At 45.5% G+C, this 16,383-nt stretch overlaps 1 protein-coding gene across 1 annotated transcript in view; it reads left to right on the top strand.

The window, feature by feature from the left end:
* OTUD6B (OTU deubiquitinase 6B) overlaps positions 1–16,383 on the top strand; it is a 54,749-nt gene that overhangs the window by 22,334 nt on the left and 16,032 nt on the right. Inside the window, exons 5-6 of the mRNA XM_082257451.1 lie at positions 2,063–2,124; positions 6,412–6,518. Of these exons, the coding sequence (XP_082113577.1) occupies positions 2,063–2,124; positions 6,412–6,518 (169 nt within the window). The remainder of the gene's footprint in view (positions 1–2,062; positions 2,125–6,411; positions 6,519–16,383) is intronic.

Genomic DNA, 16,383 nt, shown 5'->3' on the forward strand with positions numbered 1-16,383 from the left:
CTAGGTTCACATGTATGCGATGTAAAATCACACTGTTTTGTAGTGCGATTCCACCATGTGAGTCACATGTGGTTGAATATTAATTACCAGTCAATTTTTGATGTGACTTTACAGCAGGGTTTTGGCGCTCTCTATGTATGCAGAGGGGATCAGGAGAGAGGAGTCTGTCAGAAGCCATTAGAGTGATATGTGAAGCCGCCAATCAACACACATTATCAGGGAGCTGTGTTGAGGGATGGATCGTAGAAAGAACCGCCAAAGGCCACTGAAAGACATAGGGGTTAATTTACTAAAGGCAAATCCACTGTGCACTTGGAAGTGCAGTCGGGGAAGATCTGAAATGAGGGGAAGCTCTGCTGATTTCTATCATCCAATTATGTGCAAGCAAAAATGTTTTTTTTTTATTTTCCTTGTGTGTTCCCCTCTAGATCTACAACATGGGTGTCCAACCTTCTGGCTTCTCTGGGCCACATTGAGTGTAGAGAAATATTCTCGGGCTGCATATAAAATATATGCTATAGTTAAGGTATAGAAGTAATAAAACGCCGCCGTGCCCTTCCCGCGCCCCTCCCCCGCACTAATTTAACACAACTAGAGGATGATCAAATGAAATGGAATCAGTATACAGAGGTTTACTTCTTCTGAGAGATATTAAAGGAACACTCTAACCACCATGACCACTTAAGTGATTTGAAGTGGTGATGGTGGTAGGAGTCAGAAACTGCACATGCTGGGATATTTACAGTTGTGTGAGGGGGGCTAGTTGCACCCCTAGCACATATGACTTAGGCAGACAGAAAATGTTATGTCTTTATTCATACATGTATGAACAAGGACATGACATATTATGACAAAACACAACTAGTTGTTAAAAAACATATTGCAACAATATACACACGCTAATGCACATACCTTTTCTACTTATTTTGCAGACTGCTGGTGCGGGTAGTGCTGGTGGGTAATGCTGGTGGGTACTGCTGGCGGGTACTGTTGGTCAGGACTTTGGGTACTGCTGGAGGAAGCAGCGGCTGCAGTAGAGAGCAGAGCTGCTGCTTCCTGTATGGCTCCTGTCACAGGCAGGGTGCATTTCATATCACTCCGCCTGTGCCAAGTCAGATCTATACAGGAAGCAGCGGCTCTGTCACTGACTGCAGAAATCCTAAGTCTCCCGCGGCAGCTGGGAGATCGCATGGCACTTGCGAGTGTCTGTGAGCCTCTGGCCAAAGGCGGGAGACTGTCTGGATTTCCGTGGCCGGTGGGCTGCATTGCCTGCGGTTTCCGGGCCGCAGGTTGGACATGCCTTATCTACAGCGACTGCACTTCCAAGTGCACTTGTAGTGCACAGTGGATTTGCCTTTAGTAAATAAACCCCATAGACATCGCTGGCCAGCAATAGCTCCGCTGATCCACAAAGGGCTTCACTGAAAAGGTGGACCGGAGGAAGTACCACCAGAAGGAAGCTGAGGCAGCCGCTGGAACACAAACAGCGCTGGCAGGCACTCTCTCATTGCCACATAGCAATTCCTGCCTCCCCCAGGAAAGTCAGTACAAAAGGTAATTCAAAGCAAAAACGCATTGCTTTCTCAAAAGCCCCATTCTAATCTATAGAGTGCGATTTCAGATCTCACAGGATCCTTTTTCTGAAACGCAATGCGATTTTACCTGCATCTATCTGAAGGCCCTCAATAGGAAACCATTCTATTTTACTTGGCATGCTAATTGCAAAATGAAATTGCATCTGAAAACACGCAAGAACCATGGCTCTCCTTGGTATACACGTGTAAACGTATAAGTACTCGGTCTTAAAAAAAAAAAGTATTGTTTTTGGATAAAAAAAAACAAAAAACTGTATTGGTGCATTCCTACCTTCCAGCATGAATTAGAGCTGAGTGGGAGGGAGGTTTGGGAGTTTGTGCTTATTTGGCCTGAAATGGGGCTTTAAATTACATACCAGTGATATGATTTAGTTTATAGCTGTGTTCTTCTTTAGTAGAGGTTTACTGAAATGATGCTCTTAATTTAAATGACTGTTTAGTATAACTGTCACATTTGTCTTACACAGATGAGTTTGAGAAGTACTGCAGTGAAATTGCAAACACACCAGCGTGGGGTGGACAGTTGGAGGTGAGAATCAACCTTTTTGTTGTTAAGCAAAAATGCCCATTTATAAGAAGTTATCAACATAAGATTACCCAACCTTAAACTTTAAAACAGAACTAAACCCTCCCATCCACCAAGGACGTCATCATCTTGGCCAGATTTAGATCTGCAGTTGCCATGGTGCTGCACATTTGATCAGCTATGACACAAGCCAATTGATAAGCACACTGACAACTGACAGTTCTTACCATGGCCTGATTGGAGCCTACACTGCACATTTGCTAGTTGGCACTGGGCAGCATGTAAATAAAAACTTGGCAGAAAAAAAACATTGGTGCATTTGATTAATTACAAGCCCAATTCCAAAAAAGTTGGGACACTGTACAAATTGTGAATAAACAGAATGCAATGATGTGGAAGTTTCAAATTTCAATATTTTATTCAGAATACAACCTAGCTGACATCAAATGTTTAAACTGAGAAAATGTATAATTTTAAGGGAAAATTTGTTGATTTTCAATTTCAAGGCATCAACACATCTCAAAAAAGTTGGAACGAGGCCATGTCTACCACTGTGTGGCATCCCCTCTTCTTTTTATAACCGTCTGCAAACGTCTGGGGACTGAGGAGACAAGTTGCTCAAGTTTAGGAATAGGATTGTTGTCCCATTCTTGTCTAATAAAGGCTTCTAGTTGCTTTACTGTCTTAGGTCTTCTTTGTCGCATCTTCCTCTTTATGATGCACCAAATGTTTTCTATGGGTGAAAGATCTGGACTGCAGGCTGGCCATTTCAGTACCCGGATCCTTCTTCTACACAGCCATGATGTTGTAATTGATGCAGGATGTGGTCTGGCATTGTCATGTTGGAAAATGCAAGATCTTCCCTGCAAGAGACGACGTCTGGATGGGAGCATATGTTGTTCTAGAACTTGGATATACCTTTCAGCATTGATGGTGCCTTTCCAGATGTGTAAGCTGCCCATGCCACACGCACTCATGAAACCCCATACCATCAGAGATGCAGGCTTCTGAACTGAGCGCTGATAACAACTTGGGTTGTCCTTGTCCTCTTTACTCTGGATTACATGGCGTCCCAGTTTTCCATTTTGCCACAGTCCATTTTAAATGAGCCTTGGCCCAGAGAAAACACCTGGCCTTCTGGATCATGTTTAGATATGGCTTCTTTTTTGGCTTATAGAGTTTTAGCCGGCAACGGTGAATGGCACGGTGGATTGTATTCACCAACAATGTTTTCTGGAAGTATTCCTGAGCCCATGTTGTGATTTCCATTACAGTAGCATTCCTGTATGTGATGCAGTGCTGTCTAAGGGCCCGAAGATCACGGGCATCCAGTATGGTTTTCTGGCCTTGACCCTTACGCACAGAGATTGTTCCAGATTCTCTGAATCTTTGGATGATATTTTGCACTGTAGATGATGAAAACTTCAAACTCTTTGCAATTTTTCTCTGAGAAACTGCTTTCTGATATTGCTCCACTATTTTTTGCCGCAGCATTGGGGGAATTGGTGATCCTCTGCCCATCTTGACTTCTGAGAGACCCTGCCACACTGAGAGGCTCTTTTTATACCCAATCATGTTGCAAATGGTCCGCCAGCTGTTCCTTAAATGTACATTTAACTTTTCCGGCCTCTTATTGCTACCCGTCCCAACTTTTTTGGAATGTGTAGCTCTCATGAAATCCAAAATGAGCCAATATTTGGCATGATATTTCAAAATGTCTCACATTCAACATTTGATATGCTATCTATATGATATTTTTGAATAAAATATAAGTTTGAGATTTGTTAATTAGTCCATTCCTTTTTTTACTCACAATTTGTACAGTGTCCCAACTTTTTTGGAATTGGGTTGTATTTAATACCATTTATTGAACATTTCTAGCTTGAGCTTTCTTTTGGGAAACTGCCAAAGCATAACTAAAGGCAATTTCCTCACTTTTGCAGGGATTTCCTCTCACTTCTTGTTTCAGCTATGCAACAGGAAGCGAAGGGACACAAACATAGAAAAAACTAACAGGGGTTATAGACCTCATTTACTCTCTCTTTAATCCAAAATGGGGAAATGTTTTGCCTTTTTAGTTCTACTCTAAATCAGTTGCTTTTAGTTCTTCTTTAAAGGCACCCTTCAGTCAAAACTGAAGATGAGGCCTAGAAAGACCTACATGTGGCAAAGCCTTCTTGCAAAGGACTTTAGTGTCTCCTCCAGTCATAGTTGAAGTGGACTGGTCTGCCCCACTCACATTTTCAGTCACCAGTTGGATATGCATATGTGCCTAAAGGGCCCGTACACACGATAAGAAAATCTGTAGGGAAAATTCGTCCGACGATCGATCTGCTGATTTTCGGACTGTTAGTATGGTGCTTTCGACAGCCAACTCCGACTGTTCGGCTGACAAAATGTGCAGGTTATAAAATTTTTGTCGTCCGTCAAAACCACGTCCGATTTTCGTCTCATTAGTACAGATTTCGACGGAAAAAAATCTTAAGAGCAAGACTAGGCATGCTCAGAGACGAAAGAACACATACAAAGCAATCTGACATCACTTCTGAAGTAGAATTCTGTCGTACGGGAAAATTTGTATGAAAATAATCTCTTCACTTTCCACATCAGACTAGCATGCCACAAAAAACGGACGACAGATCGTTCGATAATCTGATCGTGTGTACGGGGCTTTAGAGAGTTCACTTTTTGACCGGAAATCACAAGACGGAGAGGTAGTTGAACTTCCACAACACAGGATTTAGGGAGCAGACTCGTGGATTACGCAGATCTAGGTGTACGGAGTAAACTCTCTAACTTTTGCTCAGTTAGTGTTTTCTGGATAGCAATAAAAGCTAAAGGGAATGGATTGAAACAGCCTTAGATTAGTGCTGGTACACAAATGATAATGTATATATTAGGGGATTAATAAAAAAAAAAAAAATTTTATTGGTTTGGTACATTTTAAAAAATGTACCACAACAAAACCCTATTAAAACCAATACTCTATATTATAGCGAGGCACTATGACAAAAATCAGTTAGACTAGATTGTATATCAATCTGATCCAGTACGCACATACCCAGTACCCTATCTGACAATATTTAAAGTACATATTGAATATCTGAATATTTATTCTAAATGTTCAAACAACCAAATCTAATTTTATTACCAATATTATCATAAAGAAATCATTACTTCCAGAGGCAGTTTGCATTAATAAGATCTGGTTTTGGCATTCATTAACATTCCTTTATCCACTTTGCATATGGCAAATATCGGGGTTTACCATTTGTATACTCCAAAATGTGGTTGTTTTAGCATTTAGAACAGATGTTTAGACATTATATATGTATTCCGATAATAGCAAGACGCTATTCACACTTACGAATCGCCATTATTGATTACAACAAGGAGACCCCCCCCGCTGGGGTTCCTAGCAATAAGCTGTGTATGACAGCCCCATTGAAAGCGATTAGAAGCTCTCAGCTGCATTTATTAATGACCAATAGCATGTAATAGCTCGTGGAGCGATTACTTGCGATGATTGACCCTGGACGCAGTCAGTCTCCATGAGGGATTATATGTGAACGGCTGTGATTGGCTGCGGGAACTGTCAGCCTCCTGTTGCTTTCAGCAGGGCTGCCACCCACGTCTACCTGCCGGGTCTCCTGACTGTAATTGGTATTGGCCCCATTCGCAAGTGTAAATGGGGTGCCTTAGGGTATTGGGTATGTGTGTACTGAATCTGAACAATATACAATCTAGTCTCATTACCAGCAGGTAACCTGAAAGAGCTATCAAGGAACCCCGTCTTTTATCAATAAAAAGTAATGGGTGGATTTTGCATGACTTTGAGGTTTAAAATCCTTTGAGCATTCAAATCTATGATGGATAAATATGAAAGATAATGGATAGGGAAATGTTTCAGAGGTCCATTCCTAATGAGCTAAATTTCATTCCAGTGCCCCATTGAGGATGTCCAAAGGTGGTCCTAATACATACCAATTCTGGTGTCTAATGGGAGGACTGGGCTGTATAGGGCTTTTCCAGGTGTTAATGAGCCCATCGATTGTTGGGTAGTACAAATTATTTCACACACAGGTTTTACAAGTTGTTGTTACATCTTTCTACACAATATCAGCCTTCCCTATTAGTTTGAGAAAATGAAAGGATAGAAGTAGTAATTAAAACTGGGCCACTTTCACTTATTTATGGGTATCGAGTAAATGCCTGCTGGGGTGTGTGTGTGTGTTTTCTTTTCTCAAATGATTTTTCTGATCAGATTTTGCAACCTGTTTTCTGTTACAGCTCAGGGCTTTGTCTCACATCCTAAAGACCCCTATAGAAGTCATCCAGGCAGATTCCTCTCCTATCGTTATTGGTGAGGAGTACACTGGAAAGCCAATCACTGTAGTGTAAGTATTCTCTTGGCCAATGTATAACTAGCTGTTGATAGACTTAGACAAAATCAATAGGTTTTGCTTTATCTATTTACGTCTCCCAGTTCTTGTCATTTAATGTCTATGCTATGGAGTTGAAGACAGAGGAGTGGATTGAGTAGCTCCGCAAAAGAAAGCTGGGTACCCAGTCCACAAATATTCTGTCATCAGCCCACAATGGGAAAATAGAGCATTATAGATGTGAGTTGTGACTCATGAACTTTTACTGAAATAAGAGCAGACAGTTTTTTGAATGAGATTAAAATGAAATTGATTGGAGGGTAATGGGGATAAAGATTTGCTTAAAAGCTAAGTTCAAGATGCAAGGTGGTATATAACTCCAATGAAAGCGCAGAAAGGATACCCGGGGGAAATGTGGTATAAAGGGTATGATGGCTCATATTTGGTGGGAATGTCCAAAAATACACATTTTTTGGCAGGACATATGACAACTTATAAAAGAGATTTCAGGAGAAGAAATTGCTGATGATCCGTGGATATGTCTATTTCATAATACATTAAAGCAATATAAGAACATGTTAAGACCCTATCTCTTGAATGCAGCGAAGGGAATTATCCCAAAAAATGGTTGGAGGTGGAAATCCTTTAGAGTGGGGATTGGTAATCAGTGCACTTGTAGTCCATTGACACTTTCTCCAGCTGAAAGCTTATACAGAGATATGAAGAGAGAACTGGAGGAAGTGTCTACAGGAGCCTGACAATCATGGGTGCAATGTCAGGCTCCTGTAGACACTTCCGTTCTCTCTTCATATCTCTGTATAAGAGATATGAGCCTTTAAAGTGGTTGTAAAGGCTCAAGGTTTTTTACCTTCATCTATGCATGAAGGTAAAAAAACTTTCTGTGTGCAGCAGCTCCCGCTAAAACTTACCTGAGCCCCATCTTCATTCAGCAATGTGCAGGAGAGCCTTGGCTCTCCTAGGTCTCTTCCTCCTCATTGGTTGAGGGAGCAATGGGAGCCATTGCCTCTCACTATTGTCAGTCACAGCCAATAAGAGAGCAGGGACAGGCCGAGCCATGCTCCGTGTGTGGTGTGTGAATGGACACAAAGAGCAGCGGCTCGGAAGCTACTTGCTCTGGGGGCACTCGGGAGGAGGAAGGAAGGGCCAGGACCGCTGGCAGGGGACCTGAGAAGAAGAGGAACGGGTCTACTCTGTGCAAAACCATTACAGAGCAGGTAAGTATGACCTGTTTTAGTTAACCCCCTTCCTACCCAGGCCAATTTTCAGCTTTCAGTGCTCTCACACTTTGAGAATTACTCCGTCATGCAACACTGTACTCAAATGAAATTATTTATGTGTTTTTTTTTTTTTTTTCACACAAATAGAACTTTCTCTGTCGCTCATTGACAGACGTAGTCCTCGTTGATTAATAACAACTCGGGTTATACTGCCCTCTACAGAAGTAGGACTAGACAGGAAAGAAAACATTCTGGCCACACCTTAGGGGCAGTCCCAGAGGGTATATCCTCTCTCTCTCTCTGCTACAGCAAATCAGTTTTTTTCTGTCTAGTTAGGAGTAAGGACCTAGATGCCTTGCTAGGATCTTCGGTCCTGGCAGGAATTTTTCTTAGATTTTTTTTAGACAGCTTTTTTTCCAGTTTCCTGGAGATCTTCAAGCAAGCAAGCTGTAACTGGGCGACGGGCTGGATGTTGAGATCCAGTGGTCACCCCAGTTCAGCCTACGAGCGCGTGCAGGCCATAGCTCCACGCTGGGTCGGCCGCGACATAGTCCCACTGGACGGGGACTGACCCTGCGAGTTAAACGTCTCGCCTGAACGCCAATGACCAACAGAGTCACGGCGTCCGTATTGGTCGACAGCCCCCCCACCCCGGTGGAGAGGGGTTCTGTCAGGAGTGGGCGCCCGCCTGGTTCCGGTATGGTGAGTAGTATGTTCCCCCTCCCCCCCCCTGTCAGGTTTGTGGTGGACGCGGGCCCCTCTCTGGAATGGTAGGATGGGTCTCCCCTCTATCCTATAACAGGTCACAGATCCCCCAATTTGAGTGTGATTTTTTTTTGTGAACAGAAACCAGGAGGCTTGGTTTGGGAGCTGACTATCTAAGGTCATTGCAAAACTGTAAGGGTGACTGAAGTCAGTGGCAGTACTATAAGGGGCATTACTATTGAAGTAAAAGGTATCCTACCTGTCAGAGGTGTACACAGGCCGATGCCTATGCCTGAGTCACTGCAGTCCAGATCGCCATTCCTCCAGCGACGGCCCACGGACTGCATGCGGCCCGCCAGGGTCCTGTACCGCTGGCCAGGCTTATCACCATTCAGGGTGAAGGTTGTGGGGCCGAGACACTCCCGCAGGCCGCCAGGCCGAATATAGACATCCCGCAGGCCGCTGCTAGCCGCCGCTATCCTACACAGGCCGCCGCCATTGTCTTGCAGATCGCACGAGGCCGCCATATTGGCGTAGCCTCGTGTCTCCGGCATGGGGGCGGCCATGTTTGAGGTGACCAAACACCTCGAGGAGCTAGGGGAGGCGCCGGAAGGCGTGCAAAGGGGCGGAGCCGCCTCCTTTTACCCGGGAAAGCCAGCCAAAGACTTCCTGTCTGTAATACAGTGCTGGAACAGGTTGTATTGAAACTTCTGAGCATCAAGTGGTGAGCCTTGGGGTCTCTCTCTCTCTCTGTAGGGGTCCCTAAGCAGGTAACACTGAGGGGCGCTGTGGCGCTGGGGGTCTAAAAAAAAAAAAAAAATTTTTTTTTTTGGCAAATTAATTTTTTCCGGCAAGTGTCTGGAATAATCATGGACCCTGCCACACAGGTACCCCCACCTGTTCCCCTCGAGGTGGCCGCAGGACCCTCCAGTTCACAGAGTATGGATGCATTCACAGCAGTTTTGGAGTCTTTGGTGTCTCGGGTGGAGATGGCCTGTCAGGGACGGGGGTCAAGAAAGCGACCCCCGCCTACCCCTATGTCATCTGATACTTCAGATTCAGATTCTGAGATGGTCATTGCAGCTGCAGGTCCCTCTGCAGGGGCTGTTGTCTCAGGTAAAGTTCCCTCAGACAGTGAGGAGGACATTCCTGCCTCCGCCATAGCACAAGAAGAAGCATTGGTGGACGCACTAGTTGTGGCGGTCCGGGAAACCTTAAAGCGGAGTTCCACCCGAAATTTATACTTACCTCCATCTTCTCGCTCCCGGTCACCTGAAAAACAAATGGATAATCGCAATTTTTTTTTTTTTTTCACTTACCTTTTAGAGAAAATATACTCACCTTACTTCCTTCTTCCTCCCCTCGGCGGCCACGGCGATTCGTCACTTCCTGGCTTTTGCAATGATTCCTGGGAGCTGAACGTCATCGCTCCCAGGAATCATTGCGCCTGCACCGGCCCCGACGTCAGTTACGGGGCGCGCGTGTCATTCCCTTCTAAACAGCTTCTGGGCATGCCGGAAGTGACGTCGGGGCCGGTGCAGTGCATCGTGGGACCGAAGAAGGAGGAAGAGGACCGAAGAGGACGCGGAAGAGGATCGCGCTGGCTTCAAGCTGCCCACACCCGAGATGGCAGCGCTGGAGAAGACAATTTCAAGGTAAGTATTTCTCCTGAAAGGTAAGTGCAACCCGTGACAGATCAGAGGCTATCCATTGTGGAATGTGCTAGCCCTGACTGTCCCGGGGGTATTTTTATAAAAAAATGTATAACTAGGGTGGAACTCCGCTTTAAGACTTGAGGTTTTACCGGCAGAGGCAACCGAGATGGAAATTCCCTTTGGTACTAGTAAACCTACCAAGACGGCGAAGGTTTTTCCCTTACCCAAATGTTTTGGTAATAAAATTAAAGAGGAATGGGATCATTCAAAACGTACCTTTACTGATTCCAAGCGCATTGCCTCATTAAGAAATGGACGGTACCACCAGTGGTGGATCCACCTATTTCCAGACTGAATAAAGCCACTGTTATCCCGTTGGAGGACGCTCCGTCCTTTAAGGATCCGGTGGATCGGAAGATGGAAGCGGAGTCCCGCACTATTTTTTCCCTGATAGGGTCAGCCTTTAGACCAGCGATTGTCATTGGTTTAGTTTCACAGACATTAACGGAATGGGCAAGATTGGTACGCCATGACCTAAAGGGGAAAGGTATCCCCCAGGCAGCATCTGATTTGATGGAACAAATTATACAAGGACTGCAGTTCGTCTGTGACGCAGCCCTGGATGCCACCCCCTTGTTAGGGCATGCATCGATGTCAGCGGTAATCCTCAGACGTGTGCTGTGGTTAAAATGCTGGTCAGCGGATCTAGGTTCCAAAAAAGCCTTGGCGAATCTCCCCTTTCAGGGGAATCGCCTATTTGGGGCCACCCTAGATGAGATCATTAAGGATGTCACTGGGGGCAAGAGCACTTTTTTGCCGCAGGCTGCTAAAGCTAAAGGACCTCGTAACAAGCGTGGACCTTTCTTTGCCGCTCATAAAGGGTTCGTTCGCTCTGCTGGGGCGAGCGGGAAAGGCAAAGCCCCTCTAGGAGGGTTCAAGAGGCGCTGGTCGGGCAAACAAAAGGCCGACTCAGCCAAACCTGAAGTTAAGGCTAATACAGCCTGAAGGTGCGCCCCCTCCCGGCTTGAGGGTGGGGGGACGTCTTCACCGGCATTCAGAGCTAGAGCCTTCCTGAATCTCGGACTAAGGGGTTCAGGAGATCATACGATCAGGACACAAGATCGAGTATCGATCACTGCTACCGGTGGGATTCTTCCCTTCCAACATTTAGGTGCTACAGGGAGCGGTAGTTCCCGTTCCCTGAACAGATCATTTTCTTTACCTTTTCCAAAGATTAGTCTCAGTTCCCTACAGGAATCGGATCCGGTTGAGCAAACAGACCAAGGAGCCTCTAGTCTGGTGACTTCGGTCTCTAATGCTCAACCAGGAGAAATCATCACTCCTGATAAGAATCAAGTTTCTGATAAATGTGTGGGAACAGAGAGCGATCAGACTTTGTCGGATTGCCTGGACCAAGCAGCTCTAGGGCAGCCTGGTTCGGATCCAGTCAGACAATATCAGGGTGATGACTTAGGTCGATCACCAAGGATTTCACCATCTGTGTCTTCATCAGAGCATCCCGGAGGTGGATCTGTTGGCATATCGGCTCAACAGGAAGGCGCGGAGGTTGGTAACGCGCGCCCGTGATCCTCTAGCGGACGCAGCAGACGCGCTGAACGGCCTATAAAGGCAGTATCGGCTACTATACGTATTCCCCCCTCTCAAGTTGCTGCTGAGATTTCTCCGCAGGATAGAGATGGAGGGAACTCCAGTTATCCTGGAAATTCTAGGCTAGCCTCGTCAGGCCGGTCAGGCCGACTTGGACATGCTAGTCGCGAACGCTCCTTGGAGACCTCCTCTCAGGGAGGATCTGCGGTCTCAAGGACCGATCTTCCATCGTGCTTTACAGTCGCTGGTTTTAATGGCCTGGCCATTGAGACCCAGGTACTGAAGGGCAGAGGGTTGTCAGCTTCAGTTATTCCTACTCTAATTAAAGCAAGGAAAGCGACTTCCAGCAAAGTCTATTATCGCACATGGAAGACTTATATTGCGTGGTGTGAATCTTTGGGATTTCCCCCACGTACCTATTCGGTGACCCGAATCTTGGCTTTTCTGCAAAAGGGGGTTGAGCAGAAACTATCCTTGAGCACCATCAAGGGTCAAGTTTCAGCATTAGCAATCTTCTTTCAGAAGCCTTTGGCTACTCATTCCTTGGTGCGGAATTTCATCCAGGGGGTGCGGCACTTGGCTCCGCCAGCCCGCACGCCCTTACCACCTTGGGATCTTAATTTGGTTTTGTCGGTTCTGCAGAAACCTCCCTTTGAAAATATCAGGGAGATTCCCTTGCTTACATTATCCCAGAAGGTGGCCTTCTTGGTGGCTATCACTTCTGCACGCAGGGTGTCAGAACTGGCTGCATTATCATGCCATTCCCCATATCTAGTGGTTCATAGGGATAAGGTAGTTCTTCATCCGAAGCCATCCTTTCTTCCTAAGGTGGTTTCAGACTTTCATCTGAATGAAGATATTGTGCTACCTTCCTTGTGTCCTCAGCCCAATCATCCTCGGGAATATGTGTTGCATTCCTTGGATGTGGTTCGGGCAATCAGGGTATACCTGAAGGCTACAGAAACGTTCCGTAAGACGGATTCACTTTTTGTGATCACGGATGGCCCCAGAAAGGGGTTGCCTGCATCTGCCGCGACTATCTCCAAATGGATTAGACAGACGGTGGTACAGGCTTATTCTATTAAGGGTCGGAATCCTCCATTCCCTGTTAAGGCGCACTCCACTCGAGCGCTCAGTACTTCCTGGGCCTACCACCATCAGGCGTCAATGGTCCAGGTGTGCAAGGCGGCCACCTGGTCGTCGGTACATACCTTTACGAAATTTTATAAAGTTGATGTGATGGCATCGGCGGATGCCTCATTTGGCCGCAAGGTTTTGCAGGCCGCAATTTGAGGAGACCGGTGGTCTACCTCGAGGGTTTTTTTCCGTTGGAATTTCAGTTGAGTCTCATCGCGTGATTGATGAGCCTTTAAAACTTCTAGTTGGCATCGGTTGGGCCTTCTAGATTGGATTTTGATTTCCATTTTCCCACCCCTCATTTGTGGTACTGCTTTGGGATGTCCCGAGTTGTTATTAATCAACGAGGACTACGTCTGTCAATGAGCGACAGAGAAAAATGGATTTTTGTAAAATCTTACCGTAAAATCCTTTTCTCTTAAGCTCATTGACAGACGTAGTACCCGCCCCTCTGTTTTTGAGTTGGGTTGGGTTAAATTCTCTAAACACTGCTTTGTGACATAACTGATTTGCTGTAGCAGAGAGAGAGAGGATATACCCTCTGGGACTGCCCCTAGGGTGTGGCCAGAATGTTTTCTTTCCTGTCTAGTCCTACTCCTGTAGAGGGCAGTATAACCCGAGTTGTTATTAATCAACGAGGACTACGTCTGTCAATGAGCTTAAGAGAAAAGGATTTTACGGTAAGATTTTACAAAAATCCATTTTTCTTTCGGTGGTATTTAATCACCACTGGGGTTTTTATTTTTTGCGCTACAAATGAAAAAAGACAAAAATTTTGAAAAACAAATGCATTTTTCTTAGTTTGTTATAAAATTTTGCAAATAAGGAATTTTTTTTCCTAAGTTTTGTCCAAAATTATTAATGCTATCTTTGGTATAAATAACCCAAATCCGTGTATTTTATTTGGTCTGGGTGAAAGTTAGTCTACAAGCTATAGTACCAATCATTGAAAATTTATCTCACCTGATGTACTGATGGCCGATCTAATTTCTTGAGGCCCTAACATGTCAAGACAGTACAAATACTCCCCAAATTACCCCTTTTTGGAAAGAAGACATTCCAATGTATTTAGTAAGAGGCATCTCAAGTTTTTTGAAGTTGTAATTTATTCCCACAATTGTTTGGAAAATTAAGAAATTGATTTTCTCTATCGTTCATTGGCGGACATAATCTTCTTAACCATTGGGTTATACTGCCCTCTAGAGGAGTAGGACACTAGGCAGAAAAAAAGCTTGACTATGCCTATGGGCAGTCCCAGGGGGTATACTCCCTCTCTCAGCTTTATGCTATATACTGCTTAGTCCGAAGTTAGGACCTAGTTCCTTGCTGGGATCTTCGGTCTTGGCAATTTTTTCCTTTTTAATGGATTTTTCTATTTTTCCTGTGAGAATCTACAATCAACTGCTGGACTGGGCGACGGGATGGATATCCAGTGGTCATCCCAGTCTGGCCAGTGAGCGCTCCACGCTAGGTCAGCCGTGACATAGCCACACTGGACAGGGGCTGGCCTGCGAGCTAGACGTCTCGTGAGGTCGCATATGACCTTGCCTTGGCCTGAGTCGCAGCGTTCCTCCTGGCCAACAGCCCCCCATTTCAATGGAGAGGATGGGGGGACGGAGCCTGTCTGCGGACACCGTAGCTTAAGTCTTGAGTGTAGAGATATCTCCTGATGTCTCATATCATCTGTACAGCCCTAACAGCTGATGTGCCCTCATTGTGAGTAACCTCTTTTATTTGTTAATAAAGCATTTGATCAGACAGAGAGCAGTAGACCCCATTCTTTTTGTATTTGAGGAAATTTGGAAGGGATCGGATACCTGATCCAGCCCATGACTGTCTCCAGACCTGCCATACCACTATTATCCCTAGAGGATGAACCGCTGATCTTGATCTGCTAAGCACGGAGGTCAGTGTATGAGGCATATCCACGCTATTAGACTGAATACCTGTGGAGTCCATTACACCATACTGCTATTATGCCCAGGAGGGACAGCTGATTATGACCCACTGGGAACAGGGGTCTTAATGTGAGGGGAGAGGCTTGGCATCACGGGTGAAGGAGAAGCACAGAGCACTTTGTGGACTTTTTTCACATATTTATATCCGGATTTATTTGCTTTGTTTTTATGTATTTATTTGTAATTTTTTAGCAGATGCACTTAGCACTTTCATTTTTCACATTCACTGAGTACTTTACACAGTGGGATGTTTTATATTGTACTTCAGTTTGATTTGCATCTATTATCTTGATTATTTTATCTGGTGCTACACATTTTTGGTATACAGATTGCATTTGTGGAGTGGACACACACTAGTGATTGCAGCCGCATTGATTGATTCATTATTTATTTGATTCATTTATTTATTTCATTGTTTGATTTGCACTGATTGTATTCACTATACGCTTTGGACACTGGAAGAGTCCAGACTGCCGATCAATGAACTGGAGCTCCGAGCGATCAGACTTTGTCTGGATCATTGGATGGATCGTCTTCAGGGGTGTCCGGTGTAAATTCAATCGGACAATGACACGGCTTTGGCTGTGGCCTAAGTCAATCACCAAGGGGGCACAAGAAGTGTCCTGGTGGCTCGAAAAGTAGCCGGTATTGTAAGGTGGGCAGAACGTTTTGTTCCAGCCATCTCTGCTGTACATGTTTCGGGGGTGGAAAATTGGCAGGCGGATTACCTCAGTTGACAGGCGTTGGACCAGGGGGAATGGTCTCTTCATCTGGAGGCGTTTTATCAGTTGTGCCTCCGGAGGGTTACTCCCGAGGTGGACCTGTTGGCCTCTTGCCTCAAGGTGCAGAGGTACGTGGCACGGTCTGGGGACCCTCTGGCCAAAAACGCGCTTGTGGCCCCGTGGGGTCAGTATCGTCTGATTTACGCCTTTCCCCCTCTCAAGCTACTGCCAAGACTTCTGCGCAGGATAGAGGTAGAAGAGATTCTCGTCATCTTAGTGGCTCCAGGCTGGCCTCGCGGGTCTTGGCAAACCGATCTGGTACGGCTGGTTGCTGATATTTCTTTGAGACTTTCTCTTAGGGAAGATCTGCTGTCCCGAGGGCCAATCTTCCATCCTGCTTTACAGTCGCTGGCTTTAACGATTTGTCTGTTTCAGTGATAACCTACGTTGCCAAAAGCTAGAAAATCTACCTGTAGGAAGATCTACCATCCTACATGGAAGTCGTACATTCCGTGGTGCGAGTCTCTTGGGGTTCATCCTTGTTCCTTTTCGGTGGCTCGGATCTTAACCTTCCTCCAACGGGGGGGAATTGAGCAACGCCTGGCCTTGAGGTATTGTCAAGGGCCAGGTCTCGGCCTTGACGGTCTTCTTTCAACGACCATTGGCCACACTTTCCCTGGTGCGTACTTTTATCCAGGGAGTTCGACACTTGGCTCCTCCGGTGTGGTCTCCATTGCCGCCTTGGGACCTCAATTTGGTGCATTCAATCCTCCAGAAACCTCCTTTTGAAAATCTTAGGAATAGGAATTTAATATTGCAGGTGTATTTGAACCAGCAACTACCCCTTCCCCAAAATG

The sequence above is a fragment of the Pelophylax lessonae genome (assembly GCF_965119305.1).
Source record: "Pelophylax lessonae genome assembly, chromosome: 5".
Taxonomy (NCBI): domain Eukaryota; kingdom Metazoa; phylum Chordata; class Amphibia; order Anura; family Ranidae; genus Pelophylax; species Pelophylax lessonae.